The 27,459-nt window shown below is 45.4% G+C and overlaps 1 protein-coding gene across 2 annotated transcripts in view; it reads left to right on the forward strand.

Annotated features, from left to right (window-relative positions):
* Positions 1–27,459, forward strand: part of acot11a (acyl-CoA thioesterase 11a) — a 132,173-nt gene that overhangs the window by 4,760 nt on the left and 99,954 nt on the right. Inside the window, exon 2 of one of the 2 annotated variants that reach the window (XM_070886169.1) lies at positions 21,854–22,045. In XM_070886169.1, the coding sequence (XP_070742270.1) occupies positions 21,868–22,045 (178 nt within the window). In that variant the 5' untranslated portion in view covers positions 21,854–21,867. Of the gene's footprint in view, positions 1–21,853; positions 22,046–27,459 lie in introns of those variants that run through there. The other variant, XM_070886170.1, reaches the window with a different exon arrangement.

A 27,459-nucleotide genomic window follows, 5' to 3' on the forward strand; every position in this document is an offset into this window, starting at 1 on the left:
GAGAAAGAAAACGGGTAATTATAGACCAGTTAGCCTGACATCAGTAGTGGGGAAAATGTTGGAATCAATTATTAAAGATGAAATAGCAGCGCATTTGGAAAGCAGTGACAGGATCGGTCCAAGTCAGCATGGATTTATGAAAGGGAAATCATGCTTGACAAATCTTCTAGAATTTTTTGAGGATGTAACTAGTAGAGTGGACAAGGGAAAACCAGTGGATGTGGTGTATTTGGACTTTCAAAAGGCTTTTGACAAGGTCCCACACAAGAGGTTAGTGTGCAAAATTAAAGCACATGGTATTGGGGGTCATGTACTGACGTGGAGCGAGAACTGGTTGGCAGACAGGAAGCAAAGAGTAGCAATAAACGGGTCCTTTTCAGAATGGCAGGTAGTGACTAGTGGGGTACCGCAAGGTTCAGTGCTGTGACCCCAGCTCTTTAGAATATACATTAATGATTTAGATGAAGGAATTGAATGTAATATCTCCAAGTTTGCAGATGACACTAAACTGGGTGGCGGTGTGAGCTTTGAGGAGGACGCTAAAAGGCTGCAGGGTGACTTGGTCAGGTTAGGTGAGTGGGCAAATGCATGGCAGATGCAGTATAATGTGGATAAATGTGAGGTTATCCATTTTGAGGGCAAAAACACGAAGGCAGAATATTGTCTGAATGGCGGCAGATTAGGAAAGGAGGAGGTGCAACGAGACCTGGGTGTCATAATACATCCATCAGTCATTGAAAGTTGGCATGCAGGTACAGCAGGCGGTGAAGAAGGCAAATGGTACGTTGGCCTTCATAGCTCGGGGATTTGAGTATAGGAGAAGGGAGGTCTTACTGCAGTTGTACAGGGCCTTGGTGAGGCCTCACCTGGAATATTGTGTTCAGTTTTGGTCTCCTTCGTGAAAACAGAACCAAAGTATTTGTTCAATTGGTCTGCCATTTCTTTGTTCTCCATTATAAATTCACCTGAATCCGGCTACAAGGGACCTACGTTTGTCTTCACTAATCTTTTTCTCTTCACATATCTATAGAAGTTTTTGCAGTCAGTTTTTATGTTCCCGGTAAGCTTCTTCTCGTACTCTATTTTCCCCCTCTTAATTAAACCCTTTGTTCTCCTCTGCTGAATTCTAAATTTCTCTCAGTCCTCAGGTTTGTTGCTTTTTCTGGCCAATTTATATGCCTCTTCCTTGGATTTAACATTATCCTTAATTTCCCTTGTTAGCCACGGTTGAGTCACCTTCCCCATTTTATTTTTACTCCAGACAGGGATGTACAATTGCTGAAGTTCATCCATGTGATTATTAAATGTTTGCCATTGCCTATCCACCGTCAACCCTTTAAGTATCATTCGCCAGTCTATTCTAGCCAATTCACGCCTCAAACCATCAAAGTTACCTTTCCTTAAGTTCAGGACCCTAGTTTCTGAATTGACTGTGTCACTCTCCATCTTAATAAAGAATTCTACCATGTTATGGTCACTCTTCCCCGAGGAGCCTCGCACAACAAGATTGCTAATGAGTCCTTTCTCATTACACATCACCCAGTCTAGGATGGCCAGATCCCTAGTTGGTTCCTCGACATATTGGTCTAGAAAACCATCCCTAATACACTCCAGGAAATCCTCCTCCACCGCATTGCTACCAGTTTGGTTAGCCCAATCAATACGTAGATTAAAGTCACCCATGATAACTGCTGTACCTTTATTGCATGCATCCCTAATTTCTTATTTGATGCTTTCCTCAACCTTACTACTACTGTTTGGTGATCTGTACACAACTCCCACTAGCGTTTTCTGCACTTTGGTATTCTGTAGCTCCACCCATACCGATTCCACATCATCCAAGCTAATGTCCTTTCTTACTATTGCATTAATTTCCTCTTTAACCAGCAATGCCACCCTGCCTCCTTTTCCTTTCTGTCTATCCTTCCTAAATGTTGAATACCCCTGGATGTTGCGTTCCCAGCCTTGGTCACCCTGGAGCCATGTCTCCGTGATGCCAACTACATCATATCCGTTAACTGCTATCTGCGCAGTTAATTCGTCCACCTTATTCCGAATACTACTCGCATTGAGGCACAGAGCCTTCAGGCTTGTCTTTCTGACACACTTTGCCCCTTTAGAATTTTGGTTAAATGTGGCCCTTTTTGCTTTTTGCCTTATATATATATATAGCACACTAAAGCTCTCCCACTCTTTTTCCTGCCCTCCTGTGCAGCAGAGCCACCCATGGTGCCATGAGCTTGGCTGCTGCTGCCCTCCCCTTATGAGTCATCCCCCTCAACAGTACCCAAAGCGGTGTATTTGTTTTGCAGGGGGATGACCGCAGGGGACCCCTGCACTACCTTCCTTGCACTGCTCTTCCTGTTGGTCATCCATTTCCTATCTGGCTGTGTACCCTTTACCTGCGGTAAGACCAACTCACTAAACGTGCTATTCACGTCATTCTCAGCATCGTGGATGCTCCAGAGTTCATCCACCCACAGCTCCAGTGCCGCAATGCGGTCTGTCAGGAACTGCAGGCGGATGCACTTCCCGCATACGTAGCTGTCAGGGACACCGGAAGCATCCCTGACTTCCCACATAGTACAGGAGGAGCATAACACGTGGCCGAGCTGTCCTGCCATGACTTAACCCTTAGATAAACTTAAATTGGCAGCAACAAAGCTAAATGTTACTTACTGATATAGAAAAGAAAAAGAAAAACTACTTACCAATCACTTACCCCCTTGGCTGTGACGTCACCTTTCGATTTCTTTCTACTTCTTTGCCTTCTCTCCCTGCTGCAGCTGCACCAGCTCGCCTTTATAGGCCGCTTCTCCATGCACCTCGACCTCCCCGCTTGAAGTCCCGCTGCCTCCGACACTCACAGGCCTTTATAGGCCGCTCCTCCATGCACCTCGAACTCCCCGTTCGAAGTCCCGCTGCCTCCGACGCTCACAGGCCTTTATAGGCCGCTCCTCCATTCACCTCGACCTCCCCGCTCGATCCTAATAATAGGCAATCAAGGGGCTGTAGGAAGGGGGGAACATAGAACAATCACTATCACTAAAGAAAAAGTACTCGGTAAAATAATGGGACTAAAGGTAGACCAGTCCCCTGGACCTGATGCCCTGCATGTTGGGGTTTTAAAAGATGTGGCTGCAGAGATGGTAGATGCATTGGTTACAATCTACCAAAATTCCCTGGAGACTGGAAAGATCCCAGCGGATTGGAAAACTATAAATGTAACACCCCTATTTAAAAAAAAAGGAGGGAGACAGAAAGCAGGAAACTATAGACCAGTTAGCCTAACATCTGTCGTTGGGAAAATGCTGGAGTCCATTATTAAGGAAGCAGTAGCAGGACATTTGGAAAATCATAATGCAGAGTCAGCATGGTTTTATAAAAGGGAAATCATGTTTGACAAATTTGCTGGAGTTCTTTGAGGATGTATCGAGCAGGGTGGATAAGGGGGATACCAATGGATGTGGTGTATTTGGATTTCCAGAAGGCATTCGATAAGGTGCCATATAAAAGGTTACTGCGCAAGATAAAAGTTCATGGCATTGGCATAATATATTGGCATGTAGACTTGTATTTATTCTGTACAGCCACCAGAGAGCTCACCCACGGGAGTCCCAAGGGATCCCAGAAGCTCTTGGGAACACAGGTATTTAAGGAGGCTTCACAGGTTGGAGAGGCACTCTGGAGACCTGCAATAAAAGACTACGGTCACACTTTACTTTGAGCTCACAGTGTTCAGTCTGACTCTTTCTCCATACATAACAACTGGCGATGAGATACAGATAGCGAACCCAAAGATGCAGAGAACAGTGGGCATCCTGGAGAAATTCTTGGAGGGAGATGATTGGGAAACTTTTGTGGAGCGACTCGACCAATACTTTGTAGCCAACGAGCTAGATGGGGAAGAGAATGCTGCCAAATGAAGGGTGATCCTCCTCACAGTCTGTGGGGCACCAACGTATGGCCTCATGAAGAATCTGCTCACTCCAGCGAAACCCACAGAGAAATCGTACGATGATTTGTGCACACTGGTCCGAGAGCATTTGAACCCGAAGGAAAGCGTTCTGATGGCGAGGTACCGGTTCTACACCTACAAAAGGTCTGAAGGCCAGGAAGTGGCGAGTTATGTCGCCGAGCTGAGACGCCTTGCAGGACATTGCGAAGTTGAAGGACATTTGGAGCACATCCTCAGAGACTTTTTTGTACTTGGCATTGGCCACGAAACCATACTTCGCAAACTTTTGTTTGTAGAGACCCCAACCTTGAGTCAGGCCATAGCGATAGCCCAGGCGTTCACTGCCACCAGTGACAATACGAAGCAAATCTCTCTGCACTCAAGTGCTGCTACAAGTACTGTGAACAAAGTGATGATGTTTTCGAATCGTAACGTACAGGGCAGGTCACACATACCTGCAGCTGCACGTCCGCAGATGTCTCAGAGTCCACCATCAAGGGTGATGAATGTAAGGCCATTAACACCTTGTTGGCGCTGCGGGGGTGATCATCGTTTCCATTCATGCCGATTCAAAGAGTATGTTTGCAAGGGCTGTGGAACAATGGGACACCTCTAACGAGTGTGCAGGCGAGCTGCAAATCCTGTTAAACCTGCAAAAGGGGACAGATGCACAGAGGATCACAATGGACCAGAGCCTCAGACCGAGGAGACAGAGGTACATGGGGTGTACACATTCACCACAAATTGTCCCCCGATAATGCTGAATGTTTAACTAAATGGACTCCCGGTGTCAATGGAGCTGGACACGGGCACGAGCCAGTCCATCATGGGCAAAAAGACTTTTGAAAGATTGTGGTGCAACAAGGTCTCAAGGCCAGTCTTAACTCCAGTTCACACGAAATTAAGAACTTACACAAAATATTGTGTAATCGGCAGTGCTACCGTAAAGGTCTCCTATGATGGAGTGGTGCACAAGCTACCACTCTGGGTGGTATCGGGCGATGGTCCCACGCTGCTCGGCAGGAGCTGGCTGGGAAAGATTGGCTGGAACTGGGACGATGTCCGAGCGCTATCGCCCACTGACGACACTTCGTGTGCCTAGGTCTTAAACAAATTTCCTTCACTGTTCGAACCAGGCATCGGAAAATTCCAAGGAGCAAAAGTGCAGATCCACCTAATTCTGGGGGAGCGATCCATCCATCACAAGGCAAGGGCAGTACCGTACATGATGAGAGAAAGGGTAAAGATCGAGCTAGACCGGCTGCAAAGAGAGGGCATCATTTCACCGATCGAGTTCAACGAGTGGGCCAGTCCTAACATCCCAGTCTTCAAGGGAGACGGCACCATCAGAATCTGTGGCGATTACAAAGTAACTATCAATCGTTTCTTCCTGCAGGACCAATACCCACTACCAAAGGCAGACGACCTCTTTGCAACACTGGCGGGAGGAAAAACGTTCACGAAGCTGGATCTGACTTCAGCCTACATGATGCAGGAACTGGAGGAATCATCGAAGAGCCTCACCTGCATCAACACGCACAAAGGTCTCTTCACTTATAACAGGTGCCTGTTTGGAATCCGATCAGCGGCGGCGATATTCCAGAGAAACATAGAAAGCTTACTAATGTCGTCCCCCACACCATGGTCTTCCAGAACGACATCTTGGTCACAGGTCAGAACACAGTTGAGTATCTGCAAAACCTGGAGGAGGTCCTTAGTCGACTCAACCGCGTGGGGCTCAGGTTAAAATGCTCGAAGTGCGTTTTCCTGGCGCCTGAAGTGGAGTTCTTGGGAAGGAGGATTGCGGCGGACGGCATCAGGCCCACCAACGTGAAGACGGAGGCAATCGAGAATGCACCGATGCCACAGAACGTGATGGAGCTGCGGTCATTTCTGGGACTCCTGAACTATTTTGGTAACTTCCTACCGGGTCTCAGCATACTGTTAGAACCAATGCATGTCTTACTATGTAAAGGGGACGAATGGGTTTGGGGCAAAAGCCAAGAAAATGCCTTTGTAAAAGTGAGAAAATTGTTCTGCTCAAACAAATTGCTTGTGTTGTATGATCCATGTAAGCGTTTGGTACTAGCATGTGATGCGTCGTCATATGGCGTCAGGTGTGTATTGCAACAAGCTAATAATTTCGGGAAACTGTAACCGGTTGCTTATGCATCCAGGAGTCTGTCTAAGGCTGAGAGAGCCGACAGCATGAATGAGAAAGAAGAGTTAGCATGTGTCTATGGGGTAAAGAAAATGCATCAATACCTGTTTGGGCTAAAATTCGAATTGGAAACTGACCATAAGCCACTTATATCCCTGTTTTCCGAGAGTAAAGGGATAACTACCAACGCATCGGCCTGCATCCAGAGATGGGTGCTTTCGTTGTCCACATACAACTACGCCATCCACCACAGGCCAGTCACACAAAACTGCGCCGATGCTCTCAGTATGCTGCCATTGTCCATCATGGGGTTGGAAATGGCGCAGCCCGCAGATCTAGCCATGGTTATGAAAGCATTTGAGATTGAGCAATCACCTGTCACTGCCCAGCAGATCAAAACCTGGACAAGCCAGGACCCCTTATTATCTCTAGTCAAAAGCTGTGTGCTTCACGGGAGCTGGTCTAGTGTCCCAGTGGAAATGCAGGAAGAGATAAAGCTGTTCTAGCGGCGCAAAGATGAAATGTCTATACTGGCAGGCTGCCTTCTGTGGGGCAATCGAGTAGTGGTCCCCAAGAAGGGAAGAGACACCTTCAACAATGACCTCCACAGTACCCACCCAGGCATCGTAATGATGAAAGCGATAGCCAGATCCCACGTGTGGTGGCCCGGTATCGATGCGGACTTAGAGTCCTGTATTCACAGATGTAATACATGCTCGCAGTTAAGCAATATACCCAGGGAGGCGCCGCTAAGTTTATGGTCTTGGCCCTCCAAACCATGGTCTAGGGTACACGTCGACTATGCAGGCCCGTTCTAGGGTAAAACTTTCCTTGTGGTTGTAGACGCGTACTCCAAGTGGATTGAATGTGAAATAATGTCGACTAGCACATCTGCTGCCACTACTGAAAGCCTGCGGGCCATGTTTACCACTCACGGCTTACCCGATGACCTGGTGAGCGACAACGGGCCATGTTTTACCAGTGCTGGGTTCAAAGAACTCATGACCTGTAATGGGATCAAACATGTCACATCTGCCCCGTTTTAACCAGCGTCCAATGGTCAGGCAGAGAGAGCAGTGCAAACCATCAAGCAAGCTTGAAGAGGGTAACTGAAGGCTCACTGCAGACTCGCCTATCTGAGTCCTGCTTAGCTACCGCACGAGACCCCACTCGCTCACTGGGATCCCACTTGCTGGACTGCTCATGAAAAGAGCACTTTTTAGTGCTAACAAGGAACTAACAAGGCTCTTGTTAGTTCACCCTGATCTACATGTACAGGTAGAGAGCAGGCGACTTCAACAAAGTGCATACCATGATAGCGCAAATGTGTCATGCGAGATTGAAATCAATGATCCTGTATTGTATTAAATTACGGACAAGGTCCCAAGTGGCTCCCGGCACTGTTGTGGCCAAAGAGGGGAGCAGGGTGTTTCGGGTCAAACTTTCAAATGGACTCATTCACCGGAAATACTTGGACCAAATCAAACTCCGATTCATGGACTACCCTGAGCAACTCACCTTGGACCCTACCTTTTTTGATCCCCCAACATACACACCAGTGGCAACCGGCACCACGGTTGACCACGAAGCAGAACCCATCATCCACAGCAGCTCAGCAGGGCCCAACACCCCAGGCAGCCCAGCAAGGCCAGCTGCACAAAAGCCCAGCGAGGGACCAACAAATGATTCAACAACACCAGCTTTCACACCAAGACGATCAACCAGGGCAAGAAGGGCCCCAGATCGACTCTCATTGTAAATAGTTACACTATTGACTTTGGTGGGGGAGTGTTGTTATGTATGTAGACTTGTATTTACTCTGTACAGCCACCAGAGGGCTCATCCCCTGGAGTCCCAAGGGATCCCATAATCTCTTGGGAGCACAGGTATTTAAGGTGGCTTCACAGGTTGGAGAGGCACTCTGGAGACCTGCAATAAAAGACTAAGGTCACACTTTACTTTGAGCTCGCAGTGTTCAGTCTGACTCTTTCTCCATACATAACATCGGGATAAATGAGTCATTTTCCAGTTGGCAAACGGTAACTAGTGGAATGCCATAGGGATCCGTGCTGGGGCCTCAACTATTTACAATCTATATTAATGACTTGGATGAAAGGACCAAGTGTAATATAGTCAAGTTTGCTGATGATAAAAAGATGGGTGGGAAAGCAAGTTGTGAGGAGGACGCAAAGAATCTGCAAATGGATATAAGCAGGCTAAGTGAGTGGGCAAAAATTTGGCAGATGGAGTATAATGTGGGAAAATGTGAAGTTATCCAGGAAAAATAAAAAAGCAAATTATTATTTAAATGGAGAGAAATTACAAAATGCTGCAATACAGAGGGACCTTGGGGTCCTTGTGCATGAACAAAAAGTTAGTATGCAGGTACAGCAAGTAATCAGGAAGGCAAATGGAATGTTGGCCTTTATTGTAAGGGGGATGGAGTATAAAAGCAGAGAAGTCCTCCTACAACTCTACAGGGTATTGGTGAGGCAGCACTCTGGAGTACTGCGTACAGTTTTGGTCTCCTTATTTAAGGAGGGATATACTTGCGTTGGAGTCAGTTCAGAGATGGTTCACTAGGTTGATTCCTGAGATAATGCCGTTGACTTATGAAGAAAGGTTGAGCAGGTTGGGCCTATACTCATTGGAGTTTAGAAGAACATAAGAATATAAGAACATAAGAAATAGGAGCAGGAGTAGGCCATATCGCCCCTCGAGCCTGTTCTGCCATTTAATACGATCATGGCTGATCCGATCATGGACTCGGGTCCACTTCTCTGCCCACTCCCCAAGAGTGAGACATGATCTTAATGAAACATATAAAATACTGAGGGCGCTCGACAAGGTAGATGCAGAGAGGATATTTCCAATCGTGGGGGAATCTAGAACTAGGGGGCAAAGTTTAAGGATAAGGGGTCGCCCATTTAGAACTGAGATGAGGAAACATTTCTTCTCTGAGTTGTAAGTCTTTGGAATTCTTTGTCCCAGAGAGCTGTGGAAGCTGGGTCATTGAATATATTTAAGATGGAGATAGACAGATTTTTGAACGATAAGGGAGTGAAGGGTTATGGGGAGCGGGCAAGGAAGTGGATCTGAGCCCAAGATCAGCCATGATATTAAATGGTGGAGCAAGCTCGAAGGGCCAAATGGTCTACTCCTGATCCTATTTCTTATGTTCTTATTAACCCTTTCTCATTGCACATTACTAGATATAAAATAGGCTGTTTCCGAGCTGGTTCCTCAAAATACTGATCTAGGAAACTATCTTGTATACATTCCATGAACTCCTCAACCATACTATTACTGCATAATTGGTTTGCCCAGTCTATATGTAGATTAAAGTCCCCCTTGATTATCCTATTACCCTTGTTACATGCATCTCTAATTTCCTGATTTATAGCCCCAGGTTTGACCCCCAGTCTGTGCTGACTTAGCTGATCTCAGCCTAGGCAGCAGTTTGCAAGCTACAATTCTCCTCTCATTCATGAGCGCTATCCATGCACTTTTTGTTAGAAAGTGCATGTGTGGACAGTGGATGTGATAGGAAAGCTTGGCTGTGATGCCTTCTCTGGGATTCAGTAGCCTGTCAAATCTTGTCTTTGTTTGTAGCTGGAGAATGACTACTCAGGTGAGGTATCGGAGGGCACTATTTTCCTCTGGAACTGTACCTCAGCAAGAGTTAGTAGCCTAGATTTTCCAACATGGGTGCTGTTTAGATCTGAATATATAGAAGTGAATTTTAGACAGATTCAAATAGAAGTGTGTTATACGCAATTTTCTGAGATTTGTTCAGTCGCGGACAGGTGTGGGCAACGCAGGAGTGGTGGGAGCAGAAAAGTGCCCGTTGATGAAATTTAATAGGATGAGAATAATTAAAGTGGCAGTATAGGCTAACAAAAATTCTGAAGGTCTTTGGAAGTGTTCCAAGTATCCTAGTAACAGATGGTACAGCTCTTTATTTCCGACTTAGACCCTGTGAAGGAGTTCTCCATGGTCACCCATCCCCATGCAGCTGCAACAATGCGGATATGGCTTGTGGCATCTTGGTGGATGCAGCCAATCAGGCTATGATGGTTGTAGATCACCCCGGCATGCCTTCTTGCATGCACAACCACCAAAAGCAGCACTTACTGAGATTGGGTGCGTCTGAGGCATTCAAGTATCCTAATAGGTCTGCTGTCTCGGCTTTCTTGGGGAATAGGAGCCTCCGACTGCACTAATTATCTGCCAAAGTTCGGTATATTCACCTCTGTCTGTAGATGTAGGTGTGGTGCTACAGGCAGGTGGTCACAGACCATCTCTCATATCGGTGTTTTGACAAAGGGTCATCGACCTGAAACGTTAACTCTGTTTCTCTCTCCACCGAAGCTGCCTGGCCTGCTGAGTATTTCCAGCATTTTCTGTTTTTATCTCGCGTAGCCTAACCTGCCTGACAACCTTCCATTGGTTCTCTTCCAAACCTATCAAATGAGGAATTCCTATTGGGGCAACCCATTGTTGGGTTTATTGGTGCCGGCGGAGAAAATTAGAATAAATTGGCACAAAGGCTCACAAGAACATTAGTGTTGGCTGAAAAAAGCGGTCAGGAAATGGCCACATACCTATCACTGCCTAGCAACCCTGGACACCCAGTTCACATGGACACAATTAAGGGTGGACATCCTGCACGGCAGAATGTTGCAAAATAGCGTGCAGGAGGTCCCCTTCCCCAAGCTAATATTAAAATGAAGCTACTGCCTGCTTTAGGTGGGAGCTTCCTTTCCTTATTGTCATCACTCCTGGAAATGCATGTAATGTGATGCGAAGCAACAGATCTCTCTCCACTTTTCTAACCAGGTCTGCCCAATTTGCACCTGTAAATTGGGTGGACCCGATTTGAAAACCCGGGCTGGTGTGTTCAGGGATGCTTGTGGAAGGGGAAGCAATGTGTGTATAATGGTAATATAAATTTGATGTGTTTTTTTAAAAAAAGAATCACATCAGCAGAAATTTACTTTTGCTGACTGTGTTCTGCCCTTTTTCTTTTGTAACATACTTGCCAACGTACCAAGTGCTGAATTGAATGCAGATGGTAAATAAGGAACTGTGTCCGATGGAGATTTCCTAATCTAACCTCATTAGTTGGAACCAGGAAGGATATGCAAAACACAGCAACTGAAAACATCTGGTGTACAGGCACTGTGATCTGTCATTTAGCTGCTGTAGAACTGTATTCGTCTCATATTCTGGGAGCTGAGTTTTCAGAGATGTTCTACCTCCAGTGGAGCTGCCTTATTAATTCCAGAAGACATTTCAGAGGTTTGCGTGGCTTTATTGTCAGGGATTCTTTGTCATATCCAAACAGAAGAGGATATTTTCATTTCCCAATGAATCCTTTCTCCCCTGAAGGTACTGGTTCTTTGGTGTGCTGTTCCATGAGCACTAGCCATACCTTTTGGTACTTTGTCTAAATAGCTATTCTTCATGTTTGAGCCTAGATAGTGAGTGCAGGCAGTTTGGTCGGGGAAATATCTAAATGTCCAAACCTGTGCTCATTTGATATCCACCCCCTCACCCCAACACACATACATATTTTCCAGTAGCGTTCACTGTAGTGTTCAGGAGTAGGAATCGTCCATAGATGTCTCAATACCTTATTATCAGTCAATCTCCCTTTTCGGGTCCCGCAGCTGATTGTCCAAAGTGACTCATCCATACTACATCCCGTTTAGGAGCACCCTAACAAACATCTTCTGGAGCACTCACAATGCAGGCAAATGCCTTTTCAATGTTTTCACCCCTTCTCGTTCTCGTGTTTTTATATAGAAATTATTACTGCTTATTTCCAAACCACAAGTACTTTCTGTTTGGATGGCAGTGAAACTTTCCGCATTTCGTGTTGCCTGTATTTTTCCATTTAAACTCGAATCCCACATTCACCTCAAATTTTCTGTTTGGTCTGCTTTTTTATGGACACATGCTGTTGATGCTGTCACAGGGCTGTAACACTTTCTAATTAAGTTCTTCTTTTCTGCCTTGTCCTAGATTTTTTTCCAATGATCTTTCCATCAAGCGCAGCCACAATTGGCTTCATGCAGTTTGTCTATCCCCTTCTTCCATTTCTGCTGCTTTCTTCAGCCGGAAGTAAAGTGAGCCTAGACGACCGCTAGTAAACACAGGTTCCACACTCCCACTGGGGACCTTCGCTTAACACGAGTATGGGCCAGAGATACAACACTGGCCCTTGTTCACTTATGTGGCTCCCTGCTGGAAGCAGCGGGTTGGTGAATTTACTCTACAGTCACCACCAATGCAGAATATTAAACCCTGTGCTACTTTAATTGTGGGCAGAAGTTTAAGTATTCAGGAGCTAAATTTTGTGAAAATCTCACAGTACAATTCATGGGACTGGTTTCAAAACTCAATTGCAAATGACTTGAAAAAAGATATGTGTATGACAAGTTAACTTCTCTTCCCAGTTCTCCATACCATCTCTTCTGCCCCTCCACCAACTCTGCCCAACCCGCCCAAAAAAAACAGCAGTTGCTGGTATCACTGAAGAGGGTTATGCTCATTGGAGAGGGGAAAGGGGCATGGGAAGAAGAGGGATGCATTTATTTATTTTCTCCTTTTCTCCTTTTCCCATTTTCCCAGTCATTAGCTTGTGAACAACCATCACGTTCTTCTGAATTCAGGTATGGCCAAGATTTACTGATTACCTTAACAACTATCTCATCAATCAACGGATCAGAGCAAAGCTCTGCAGTCTTGAATGGTGGTGGACAATTTAACAACTAACTGCAAGGGGAGGCTCCATGAATATCCCCATCTTCAATGATGGCGGAGCCCTGAATGCAAAAGACAAGGCTGAAGCGTTTGTAACCACCTTCAACCAGAAGTGCTGAGTGGATGATCCATATCGGCTTCTTCCTGAGGTCCCCACCATCACAGAAGCCAGTCTTCAGCCAATTCGATTCATTTCATGTGATATCAAGAAACGGCTGAGCGCACATTACAGCAAAGGCTATGGGTCCCGGCTGTCTGCTGAAGTCGTACTCCAGAACTAGCCACGCCTCTAGCCTAGCTGTTCCAGTACAGCTACAACACTGGCATCTACCTGATAATGTGGAAAACTGCCCAGGTATGTCCTGTCCACAAAAAGCAGGACAAATCCAATCTGGCCAATTACCGCCCCATTAGTCTACTCTCAACCATCAGCAAAGTGACGGAAGGTTTAGTCGACAGTGCCATCAAGCGGCACTTACCAATAACCTGCTCACTGATGCTCAGTTTGGGTTCCGCCAGAACCACTCTGCTCCTGACCTCTTTACAGCCTTGGTCCAAACATGGACAAAAGAGCTGAATTCCAGAGCTGAATGGGGTGAAAGTGACTGCCCTTGACATCAAGGCAGCATTTGACTGAGTGTGGCATCAAGGAACCCGAGTAAAACTGAAGTCAATGAGAATCAGGGGGAAAACTCTCCACTGGCTGGAGTCATACCTAGCACAAAGAAAGATGGTTGTGGTTGCTAGAGGTCAATGATCCCAGCCCCAGGGCATCGCTGCAGGAGTTCCTCAGGACAGTGACCATCTTCAGCTGCTTCATCAATGAACTTCCCTCCATCATAAGCTCAGAACTGGGGAGGTTTGCTGATGATTGCACAGTGTTCAGTTCCATTCACAACTCCTCAGAAAATGAAGCAGTTCATGCCCTCATGTAGCAAGACCTGGACGACATTCAGGCTTGGGCTGATAAGTGGCAGGTAACACTCATGCCACACAAGTGCCAGGCAATGACCATCTCCAACAAGCAAGAGTCTAACCACCGCCACTTGATATTCAATGGCATTACCATCGCCGAATCCCCCACCATCAACGTTCTGGTGATCACCATTGACCAGAAACTTAAATGGAGCAGGCACACAAATGTTGTGGCAACAAGAGCAGGTCAGAGGCTGGGTATTCTGCGGCAAGTATCTCACCTCCTGACCCCCCCCAAGCCTTTCCACCATCTAAAAGGCATAAGTGAGGAATGTGATGAAATACTCTCCACTTGCCTGGATGAGTGCAGCTCCAACAACACTCAAGAAGCTGGACACCATCCAGGACAAAGCAGCCCGCTTGATTGGCACCTCATCCACCACTTTCAACATTTACTCCCTCTGTCACCGGCGCACCGTGGCTGCAGTGTGCACCATCTACAAGATGCACTGCAGCAATTCTTCTTCGGCAGCACCTCCTAAACCTGCAACCTCTACCACCTAGAAGGACAAGGGCAGCAGGCGCATGGGAGCACCATCACCTGCAAGTTCCCCTCCAAGTTACACACCATCCTGACTTAGAAGTATATCGTCATTCCTTTATCGTCACTGGGTCAAAATCCGTAACAGCACTGTGGGAGTACCTTCACCACAAGGACTGCAGCGGTTCAAGAAGGCGGCTCACCACCCCCTTCTCGAGGGCAATTAGGGTTGGGCAATAAATGCTGGCCTTGCCAGCGATACCCACATCCCGGAACGAATTAAAAAAAAAATCAAACCCCTAATTTAGTTTATAGAAACGTTATTGGATTGCTGAACTGTATAACTAGGGTGTAGAAATTAGTCTGGCTTGCACTTAACTTTTATGTATGTCAGTGCAGTTAGGAAGGAAAAAATTGATTTTAGTTATGTACTTTACTTTCAGGTCAATTGCAATTCTATCAATAACTGCAGGTTTGAATACAGAATGCTTCAGTTTCTGCGCAAATTACATGATCAATATTGTTTCCTATATTTGGATTTCTTGCCAGTTCACTTAAATATGTGGCTCTATTGCTCCAAAGGTACTCTGTTACCAATGGGACCTGATGGTTTTGACTCCATTCACAAGAAGTAGATTAACAATTCAACTGGCCAGTACAACTGGGTTAGTAGACGATGTGCCCTAGCCGCAAGATACAGTCTGTTAACAATGGTCACTTGTATTCTAAGAGATAAAAGACAAAGCTTTTGTTCAGAGGATTGCTTTTAGACATGAATGAGAAACCCTGGGAGTATGACTTGCTAAAACAAGTTAAACAGAACAATAAGCAGTGCAAACCTGCAGGTTAATGATAGGCAAGTGCAGATCTCCTCCAGAAACTCAATATTTATATCTGGTGACGTCTTTACTTTTCCCGGTCCATATTAAAATATGTCTTCACATGCAACAAATGAATAAACTATAGAATTCAGTGAATGTTTGTACTGTTTCATGTATTGTCTGTTTTCTTTATTCTGTCATCTTAAACCATCTTCATAAACTCCTCTCCCCTGTCGTCTTCTGTCGTCTGCCTGAATGAGACCGTTCGCAACCTTGGTGTCATATTTGACACTGAAATGAGCTTTCGACCACATATCCACAGCATAACTAAGACCGCCTTTTTCCACCTCCGTAACATTGCCCACCTCCGCCCTTGCTTCAGCTCATCCGCCCTCATCCATGCCTTTGTTACCTCTAGACTTGACTATTCCAAAGCACTCCTGGCTGGCCTCGCACATTCTACCCTACGTAAACTAGAGGTGATCCAAAACACGGCTGCCTGTGTCCTGTCTTGCTCACCCGTTTATCCCTGTGCTCGCTGACCTACAATTCACATTTCACGATGTTAAAAGCGCTATATAAATGCAAGTAGTTGTTGTCTCCGCCCTCACCTCCAACAACAAGTGCAAGGAGCTCGTAGACTTCTTTGTCACTAAGATTGAGACCATCCGATCTGCTGCCTCTGCCGCTTCCCTCCCTTCCCCTAGTCTACCAAGCTAAAAGTCCTCTAAGGTTCCCCCTGGCCCAGCCGCATATTTCTCTAGTTCCTCTCCTATCTCCCCTCTGGCCCGGTCCAAGCTCATCGTGTCCATGAGACACATCTCCTGCTCCCTCAACCCAATTCCCACTAAATGCTGACCACCCAAGTTCTGTTCCTGGCCCCCATGTTAGCTGGTATTGTTGACAGTTCTCTCTCCTCGGGTAGTGTCCCCTTTCCTTCAAATCTGCCATCATCACCCCTCTTCTCAAAAAAACAACACTTGGGACCTCTCTGTCATTGCAAACGCCCACCGCTCCATCTCCAATCTCCTTTTCCTCTCCAAAGTTATTGAACATGCTGTCGCCTCCCAAATCCGTGCCCATCTTTCCTGGAACTCCATGTTTGAATTCCTCCAATCAGGTTTCCGCCCTACCACAGTACTGAAATGGCGCTTATCAAAGTCACAAATGACATCCTATGAGACTGTGACAATGGTAAACTATCCCTCTTCGTCCTTCTCGACTTGTCTGCAGCCTTTGACACCGTTGACAACTCCATTCTTCTCCAACTCCTCTCCACAATTGTCCAGCTGGGTGGGACTGCTCTCTCCTGGTTCCATTCTTATCTCTCCAATCGTAGCCAGAGAATCACCTGCAATGACTTCTCTTCCCACTTCCGCACCATTATCTCTTGTGTTCCCCCAGGATCGATCCTTGGCCCCCTCCTATTTCTCATCTACATGCTGCCTCTTGGCGACATCATCCGAAAACACAGAATCAGTTTCCACATGTACGCTGATGACACCTAGCTCCGCCTCACCACCACGTCGATTGACCACTCCATTGTCTCTAAATTGTCACACTGCTTGTCCAACATTCAGTACTGGATGAGCAGAAATTTCCTCAAACTAAATATTGGAAAGACCAAAGCAATTATCTTCAGTCCCCAACACCCTTCCCTAGTCACCAAATCTGTCCCTCTCCCTGTAATTGTCTGAGGCTGAACCAAACAAGATAAAAGTTCACGGGGTTGGGGGTAATATATTAGCATGGATAGAGGATTGGCTAACTAACAGAAAACAGAGTCGGGATAAATGGGTCATTTTCCGGTTGGCAAACAGTGACTAGTGGGGTGCAGCAGGAATCGGTGCTGGGGCCTTAACTATTTATAATCTATATTAATGACTTGGATGAAGGGACTGAGTGTAATGTAGTCAAGTTTGCTGATGATACAAAAATGGGTGGGAAAGCAAATTGTGACAAAGACACAAAAAAATCTGCAAAGCGATATAGACAGACTATGCCAGTGGGCAAAAATTTGGCAGATGGAGTATAATGTGGGAAAATGTGAGGTTATCCATTTTGGCAGAAAAAATAGAAAAGAAAATTATAATTTAAATGGAGAAAAATTGCAAAGTGCTGCAGTACAGAGGGACCTGGGATCCTTGTGCATGAAACACACAAAGTTAGTATGCAGATACAGCAAGTAATCAGGAAGGCAAATGGAATGTTGGCCTTTATTGCAAGGGGGATAGAGTATAAAAGCAGAGAAGTCCTGCTACAACTGTACAGGGTATTAGTGAGGCCACACCTAGAGTACTGCATACAGTTTTGGTCTCCATATTTAAGGAAGGATATACTTGCATTGGAGGCTGCTCAGAGAAGGTTCACGAGGTTGATTCCGGAGATGAGGGGGTTGACTTATGAAGAAAGGTCGAGTAGGTTGGGCCTCTACTCACTGGAGTTCAGAAGAATGAGAGGTGATCTTATCGAAACATATATGATAATGAGGGGGCTTGACAAGGTGGATGCAGAGAGGATATTTCCACTCATAGGGGAAACTAAAACTAGGGGACATAGTTTCAGAATAAGGGGCATTTAAAACTGGGATGAGGAGGAATTTCTTTTCTGAGATTTGTTAATCTCTGGAATTCTCTGCCCCAGAGAGCTGTGGAGGCTGGGTCATTGAATATATTTAAGGCGGAGATAGACAGATTTTTGAGCAATAAGGGAATAAAGGGTTTATGGGGAGCGGGCAGGGAAATGGAGCTGTGTCCATGATCAGATCAGCCATGATCTTATTAAATGGCGGAGCAGGTTTGAGGGCCAAGGTGGCCTACTCCTGCTCCTATTTCTTATGTTCGCAACATTGGTGTCGTATTTGACCTCGAGATGAGCTTCCGACCACATATACACACCATCACTAAGACCACATATTTCCACCTCCGTAATATCGTCCTACTCAGCTCATCTGCTGCTGAAATGCTCATCCATTCCTTTGTTACCTCTAGACTTGACTACTCAAACTCACTCCTAGCCAACCTCCCATCTTGCATCCTCCATAAATTGGCGTCATCTAAAACTTTGCTGCCCATGTCCTAACTCACACTGAGACCCATTCACCCATCACAACTGTGCTTGCTGACTGACATTGGCTGCCAGTTAAGCAACGCCTCAATTTTAAAATTCTCATCCTTGTTTTTAAATCCCTCCATGGACTTGCCCTCCCGATCTCTGTAACCTCCTCCCAACCCTACAATCCTCTGAGATCATTGCGCTCCTCTAATTCTGGCCCCTTGAACATCCTGATTTTAATCGCTCCACCATTGGCGACGTCCCTTCAGCTGCCAAGGCATAAGCTCTGGAATACCCTCCCTAAACTTCTCCGGCTTTCTACCTCTCTTTCCTCCTCTAGACGCTCCTTAAAACCTACCCATCTGCCCTAATATCCCCTTTTGTGGCTGGGTGTTAAATTTTGTTTGATAACGCTCCTGTGAAGTGCCTTGGGATGTTTTACTATGTTAAATCATAATCTTCTTTCATATGGTAGTCGCAAAGCAAATCAAATGTCAGTATCCAAGTTGGATATCCGGACCAAAACTTCCGGTGTAACAGCGTGGATATCTTGTAGGCTGCCTGCAAATTTTCTCTGAGGGCAGTGCTCCAGGGTCTGATTAAGAGCTCCACAGTCACATGATGGGGAGGCTTTAATCTCCCACCTATGGAGAAGGTGGCAACATCTACCATGACCAGTTCTGAATCGGTGGATGGTTGTCCACTGTTTGCGAGGAAGTTTTGATCCTTCAGGTTGTACTGTGTGGTCCTCTATAAGGAATCCATTCCGTATGATGCAGTTCTTCCAAGCATTTTGCCCTCGGTGATCAAGGCAGAGGGGAGATCGCTGAAGGGCTTCGGTGACAGTACAAAATGTCCTTCTAGATTTGAAATATGTTGTTCAAGTTGGCCTGAATCAGCATGTTTTTGATGGTGTAGCGGTTGTATTCTCTGGAATCTGCATATTCGTGGCGTAAGTGTGGTGGTGCGATGTTTGCAAGCACGGGCAGCCAAGGTGTTGGTGTCGGTAAAAGCGTACCGGTGATAATTTTCATAGTAGAAATTCAGCTGGACATCAACGGATTTGATATGTGGACTTGATAGCCATGCCGGAGAGCAGTACTCTGCTGTGGAGTACACTGGGGCGAGTGGGGCGAATGCTGTCGTACGGAGAGTTTGAACGTCTGCTCCCCATGTGGATCCGGCGAGTTTCCCAAGATTCTGTTGACTATATGACAGCAAGCGTGACTCCTAAATAGGAGGGTTTCAAGGCTTGGTTTGCTTGATGGGTTTGGCTGGAGTCAGCAGAGGTAGGCCTCCATCCTCTGTAAATCACTGGTCAGGGTCTCTTTGGTGATGGACAGATTTATGTTTTGCGTGGCCAAGGCAATGTGATAAACGTATCCGAACTTGCGGGACTCTGTTTCGGGCAGATCACTGGTGTAAATGTTGAATAACATGGGTGCCTGGACAAAACCCTGTGGCAGTTCTTTGTTCAATGTACTATATCTGCTCTTCTATCAGAGTACACACGGTCAATTGCTAAGCATGGAGTTGAGAAGATGGATTGTTGTTCTGCAGGGTAAAATGGTGGGGAGCTTGAAAAGCAGTCTATGCTTCCATACTGTGTCATATGCAACTGACAGGTCCACGAGTGCTATGGCGGTCTTGAGCTGGAGTTGGAAGCCTGCTTCAATGTGTGTTGTTAAAGCTATCACTTGTTCGCAGCAGTTATGGTTGCTCTGCAAGCCCGCTTGTTCCTTAGGAATGGTTGGCTCGATGATGGGGGCTAGTCTGTGGAGTAGTAGCCTCTCCAGCACTTTATAAGTAGTACAAAGTAAGGAGATTGGGCAGTAGCTGGAGGCTTCACAAGCATTCTTCCCCTGCTTCAGGAGGGTAATTATTTTAGTCTCCCTCCAAATAGGTGGAATTTTACCAGTTGCCAGTACCTCAGAAAAGGAGGAGGTCAACTATCTCTTCACTTTAGGTCCCAGTGCTTTTAAGAATTCTGGGTAAACGCCATCTGATCCAGCAGCTTTTCCAAATTTGGTTGTCGACAGGACTGTGTTTAGTTCGTCCAAGGTGAATGTATCAGACATAGTTCACAATCTTGTTGCCCCTAGCAAGTTTGTCGAAAGTTGCCGCTTCACCTGGTGTCAAAATTCTTTGCCAACCGGAGCCTTTGATGTTTGTATCCAGTGGGATGCAATGGCATCCGCTCTGATGGTCACCCTATGTTTATAGGCAGGGTTTGCCCCGCCAAGTGGCTGGAGCAGGGCCCATGCTTTCCTGCCGGAGTGAGTGAAGTTAGTCTTCTCCACAAGGCTCCTCCACCTTTCACGGACTCCAGCATTGCGGTGGTTGTGGCTGGGTTCTTGTTCAACAAATACTCTTGGTAGAGAGCCTGGCTTTCTTCCGTCCAACAAAGAATATATGTCTTTCTAAACCCCCGAGGTAAACTGCGTTTTGCGGCAGTTTTAATAATTCCTATAAATCTGTTGAAGGCATTGCTGCTTGGTGGATTCCATCTGATGTTGGTGTCCATTGACCTTTGGAAGGTTTTCCAGTCTGCTTTTTTGAAGTTCCTTTGTGGTTCCGATGTTGACAGAAACTTTGGTGCCAATGTTGATGATTGAGGGCCTGTGTTGTCTGTTGAGGAAGTCGTCGAGAATGGTTCTGGAGGCGATGATTGGGTTTCCATTGCTGTGTTTAGAGAGGAAACACAGATCTGAGTTATATTCTCTGTGCCACCTTGATGAATGAAATGTACCTCGATCTTTGGCATCAAAAAGGAGGAATTTATTCTCCAGCTATTTAAATACAAGTTGTTATTCATTCTCAGCATTTGGGTGTCACTGGTAAGGCCAGCATTTATTACCCATCCTCGATGCCTTTGAGAAGATGAGGTGAGCCTTCTTACTGAACCGCTACAATCCATGTGGTGAAGTGCTCCCTTCGTGCTGTTAGGTAAGGATTCCAAACCTGCTAGCGCTGTTAGCGACAGCCATATACTTCCAGGTGTGTGTTTTTAAAAAGAAAATCTATCACCGTATTTAGTCAAAAACTCTACTCCCCAACGGCCAACAAACTGCACAGCCAAAACAACCAAAAACTCAATCCAGTTTTAGTAATAAAATCACTGTCTGGCATGTGGTCATTGCTCCTCTGAAACTGTTTTCTCTTATTCCTCTTAAGCTGTAATTACGCTACTCTGCGTGCTACATGATTCCTCACAATGCTGAAATCGAAGCAGATAGCATGGCATTTTTCCAATCGTTCATTCTTTCCCAGGACTTCTAAACTGTGGAATTCCTGACTCTCTATCTTCCTCCAACAATCTAAAGGCCTTTAAAACACTGATTACCACCATTTCCTGATTCACCTCACCTAGCTTCAATCCTGGTGATGTTGTGCACTGTGGGCCATCGCCCTTCACAGATTTCTCAATTGAACAAATACAAAAGATTAAGGCAAATAGAATGATCTGGTGGTGAGATATAAGTGAACCTTTAAGTGCCAGTGCCCTCTGTAGTCACTTGAAATTCAGGTTGGTGGTTTACTGTTGGGATTCTGGGGTAGTGTTATTGCTGTGTATCATCGTTACACTATGTTTTCCCGAAACCTTATTGACTTTCCAAATGTTGCCCCCTTTCTAGGACTTCTTGGATTAATGATGGCGGAGACCAAAGAATTGAATACTCTCTTTATTTTGGAAAATGGGGATGTGTACACGAACCCAACGGAAGTAAAAATGAGTCAGTTTATCCTGCCATGTCACGCCAACCACCGTGGGGAACTGAGTGCAGGCCAACTGCTGAAGTGGATGGACACGACTGCCTGCCTGTCTGGTGAGTTGCAGAAGACCGCTGCATATGAAGGAAAAAGATGATTTGGGGTTAAAATACCGGGGATCACAGAATATTTACAGCACAGAAACAGGCCATTTGGCCCATCAAAGCCATTCCAGTATTTTCTGCATGTGAGCCACCGAGCCCAACCCAATGCTACTGCTTCCTCCTTATACACACTTTCTTTTTCAAGCAATTATTTGACATTTTTAATGGTTTGTGGCCAAGTGTTTCACATTCCAGCAAGCCTCTCTGCGTAACCGCCCCCCCCAATAAATCTAAGCCTTTTAATTATTTTTGTGATTATCTTAAATTTGCAGCACCTTTTCCATTGTGTTTTATATCCTTCCTATAATGCGGGTCCTAAAACTGTACACAATAAACTAAACGTGCCCTAATGTCTTATACAAATTTAACATTACCTCCTTTCTTTTATCTTCTATGCTTCTCGCTAGGGATTCTGTTTGCCTTTTTATTTCCACCTCCGTAACCTCACCCATCGCCGCCCTTGCCACAGCTCATCTGCTGCTGAAACCCTCATGCTTTTATTACCTCTAGACTTGACTACTCCAACGCACTCCTGGTTGGCCTCCCACATTCTACCCTACGTAAACTTGTAGTGATCCAAAACTCGGCTCCCGTGTTCGAGCTCACACCAAGTCCAGTTCACCCATCACCCCTGTGCTCACTGATTGGCTCTCGGTTAAGCAACGCCTCAATTTCAAAATTCTCATCCTTGTTTTCAAATCCCTCCATGGCCTCACCTCTCCCTATCTCTCTCATCTCCTTTAGCCTCACAACACCCCCAAGATATCTGCGCTCCTCTAATTCTGCCCTCTTAAGCATCCTTGTTTGTAATCACTCAACCATTGGTGGCCGTGCCTTCTGTTGCCTAGGCCCCAAGCTCTGGAATTCCCTGCCTAAAGCTCTCTGCCTTTCTACCTCTCTTTTCTCAGCAGGAAGAGTAGTACAAATAAGGTAGTGCAGGGGTCCCATCTAGTCATCCCCCTGCAAAACAGATACACTGCTTTGAGTGCTGTTGAGGGAGATGACTCATCAGGGGAGAGCAGCAGCAGCCAAGTTCATGGCACCGTGGCTGGCTCTGTTATACAGGAGGGCATAAAAAAGAGTGGGAGAGCGATAGTGATAGGGGATTCAATCATAAGGGGAATAGATAGGTGTTTCTGCGGCCGTAATCGAGACTCCAGGATGGTATGTTGCCTCCCTGGTGCAAGGGTCAAGGATGTCTCCGAGTGAGTGCAGGACATTCTAAAAAGGGAGGGAGAACAGCCAGTTATCGTGGTGCACATTGGGACCAACGACATAGGTTAAAAAAAGGGATGAGGTCTTACGAGACGAATTTAAGGAGCTAGGAGCTAAATTAAAAAGTAGGACCTCAAAAGTAGTAATCTCGGGATTGCTACCAGTGCCACGAGCTAGTCAGAGTAGGAATCACAGGATAGCACAGATGAATACGTGGCTTGAGCAGTGGTGCAGCAGGGAGGGATTCAAATTCCTGGGGCATTGGAACAGGTTCTGGGGGAGGTGGGACCAGTACAAACTGGACGGTCTGCACTTGGGCAGGACCGGAACCAATGTCCAAGGGGGAGTGTTTGCTAGTGCTGTTGGTGAGGAGTTAAACTAATATGGCAGGGGGATGGGAACCAATACAGGGAGACAGAGGGAAACAAAAAGGAGACAAAAACAAAAGACAGAAAAGAGATGAGTAAAAGTGGAAGGCAGAGAAACCAAAGGCAAGAAACAAAAAGGGCCACTGAATATAAAAGGGCTGCAGGAGGGGTCAAAACTAAAAATCATGGTTTAAAAACTAGGATGAAAACACTCTACCTAAATGTACGCAGCATTCGAAATAAAGTAAATGAGTTGACGGCACAAATCATTACAAATGGATATGATTTGGTGGCCATTACAGAAACATGGTTGCAAGGTGGCCAAGACTGGGAATTAAACATACAGGGGTATCTGACAATTCAGAAAGATAGGCAAGAAGGGAAAGGAGGTGGGGTAGCTCTGTTAATAAAAGATGATATCAGTTGTGAGGGATGATATTGGCTCCAATGAACAAAATGTTGAATCATTGTGGGTGGAGATTAGAGATAGTAAGGGGAAAAAGTCACTGGTCGGCATAGTTTATAGGCCCCCAAATAATAACTTCAAGGTGGGGCGGGCAATAATCAAGGGAATAATGGAGGCATGTGAAAAAGGAACGGCAGTAGTCATGGGGGATTTTAACCTACATATCGATTGGTCAAATCAAATCGCACGGGGTAGCCTGGAGGAGGAATTCATAGAATGCATACGGGATTGTTTCTTAGAACAGTAGGTAACAGAACCTACAAGGGAGCAAGCCATCTTAGACCTGGTCCTGTGTAATGAGACAGGAAAAATAAACGATCTCCTCATAAAAGATCCTCTCGGAATGAGTGATCACAATATGGTTGAATTTGTAATACAGATTGAGGATGAGGAAGTTGTGTCAGAAACGAGTGTACTATGCTTAAACAAAGGGGACTACAGTGGGATGAGGGCAGAGTTGGCTAAAGTAGACTGGAAACAAGGACTAAATGGTGGCACAATTGAGGAACAGTGGAGGACTTTTAAGGAGCTCTTTCATAGTGCGCAACAAAAATATATTCAAGTGAAAAAGAAGGGAGGCAAGAGAAGGGATAACCAGCCGTGGATAACCAAGGAAATAAAGGAAAGTATCAAATCTAAGACCAATGTGTATAAGGTGGCCAAGGTTAGTAGGAAACTAGAGGATTGGGAAAATTTTAAGCAACAGCAAAGAATGACTAAAAAAGCAATAAAGAAAGGGAAGATAGATTACGAAGGTAAACTTGCGCAAAACATAAAAACAGATAGTAAAAGCTTTTACAGATATATAAAACGGAAAAGAGTGACTAAAGTAAATGTTGGTCCCTTAGAAGATGAAAAGGGGGATTTAATAATGGGAAATGTGAAATGGCTGAGACCTTAAACAATTATTTTGCTTCCGTCTTCACAGTGGAAGACACAAAAACCATGCCAAAATTTGCAGGCCACAGGAATGTGGGATGGGAGGACCTTGAGACAATCACTATCACTAGGGGGGTAGTGCTGGACAGGCTAATGGGACTGAAGGTAGACAAGTCCCCTTGTCCTGATGAAATGCATCTCAGGGTATTAAAAGAGATGGCGGAAGTTATAGCAGATGCATTCGTTATAATCTACCAAAATTCTCTGGACTCTGGGAAGGTACCAGCGGATTGGAAAGCAGCTAATGTAACGCCTCTGTTTAAAAAAAGGGGGCAGGCAAAAGGCAGGTAACTTTAGGCCGGTTAGTTTAACATCTGTAGTGGGGAAAATGCTTGAAACTATCATTAAGGAAGAAATAGCGGGACATCTAGATAGGAATAGTGCAATCAAGCAGACGCAGCATGGATTCATGAAAGGGAAATCATGTTTGACTAACTTACTGGAATTCTTTGAGGATATAATAAGCATGGTGGATAGAGGTGTACCGATGGATGTGGTGTATTTAGATTTCCAAAAGGCATTCGATAAGGTGCCACACAAAAGGTTACTGCAGAAGATAAAGGTACGCGGAGTCAGAGGAAATGTATTAGCATGGATAGAGAATTGGCTGGCGAACAGAAAGCAGAGAGTCGGGATAAATGGGTCCTTTTCCGGTTGGAAATCAGTGGTTAGTGGTGTACCACAGGGATCAGTGCTGGGACCACAACTGTTTACAATATACATAGATGACCTAGAAGAGGGGACAGAGTGTAGTGCAACAAAATTTGCAGATGACACTAAGATTAGTGGGAAAGCGGGTTGTGTAGAGGACTCAGAGAGGCTGCAAGGAGATTTGGATAGGTTAAGCGAATGGGCTAAGGTTTGGCAGATGGAATACAATGTCGGAAAGTGTGAGGTCATCCACCTTGGAAAAAAAAACAGTAAAAGGGAATATTATTTGAATGGGGAGAAATTACAACATGCTGTGGTGCAGAGGGACCTGGGGGTCCTTGTGCATGAATCCCAAAAGGTTAGTTTGCAGGTGCAGCAGGTAATCAGGAAGGCAAATGGAATGTTGGCCTTCATTGCGAGAGGGATGGAGTACAAAAGCAGGGAGGTCTTGCTGCAACTGTATAAGGTATTGGTAAGGCCGCACCTGGAGTACTGCGTGCAGTTTTGGTCACCTTACTTAAGGAAGGATATACTAGCTTTGGAAGGGGTACAGAGACGATTCACTAGGCTGATTCCAGAAATGAGGGGGTTACCTTATGATGATAGATTGAGTAGACTGGGTCTTTACTTCTTGGAGTTCAAAAGGATGAGGGGTGATCTTATAGAAACATTTAAAATCATGAAAGGGATAGACAAGATAGAGGCAGAGAGGTTGTTTCCATTGGTAGGGGAGACTAGAACTAGGGGGCACAGCCTCAAAATACGGAGGAGCCAATTTAAAACCGAGTTGAGAAAGAATTTCTTCTCCCAGAGGGTTGTGAACCTGTGGAATTCTCTGCCCAAGGAAGCAGTTGAGGCTAGCTCATAGTTTTCAAGTCAAAGATAGATAGATTTTTAACCAATAAGGGAATTAAGGGTTACGGGGAGAGGGCGGGTAAGTGGAGCTGAGTCCACGACCAGATCAGCCATGATCTTATTGAATGGCGGAGCAGGCTCGAGGGGCTAGATGGCCTACTCCTGTTCCTAATTCTTATGTTCTTATGTTCTCTTTTAAGACGCTCTTTAAAACCTAGCTCTTTGAACAAGATTTTGGTCACCTGCCCTAATTTCTCCTTCTGTGAATTGGTGTCAAATTTTGGTCTCGTATTACTCCTGTGAAGCACCTTGGAACATTTTACTACGTTAAAGACGCTATAGAAATATAAGTTGTTGTTGTTTTATGTCACGGTCTACTTCGACTGCACCCCTTTGCACTTCAAGGTCCTTCTGTTCTTGTGTTGCTTATCCCTATTCTTATTTCCAATATGTAATGCTTCATATTTTTCTGCATTGAACTGTATCTGCCTCCTATATGACCATCCTGCTCGCCTCCTCACTAGGGATTCACTCCTTCAATTTGAAGTTGCTCCCTCAATCAAAATAGCACAATCTCGGTAGCTTCATTAACTTTAAGTGAAACTGCTTAATTTTAAAACAGCAAAATCCTCATAGCCTTAGTTTCCCCAGCACGATTACACCACAGCTGACAACTCCTGTTCAGACCAAACTTGTTTCCTTAACTTCTCTCAGCAAAAATGCAGTCTGTCACCATCTATCAGCTCAAGGTAACTTTATACTGCATTAATTAAAAGTAGGAGATAGCTTTACTTTATGGCTGTTACGATCTGGAATGCACTGCTTGACAGAGTGGTGGAAACAGAGACAATTGTAATTTTCAAAAGGAAATT

The sequence above is a fragment of the Pristiophorus japonicus genome, chromosome 8 (genome assembly GCF_044704955.1).
Source record: "Pristiophorus japonicus isolate sPriJap1 chromosome 8, sPriJap1.hap1, whole genome shotgun sequence".
Taxonomy (NCBI): Eukaryota; Metazoa; Chordata; class Chondrichthyes; family Pristiophoridae; genus Pristiophorus; species Pristiophorus japonicus.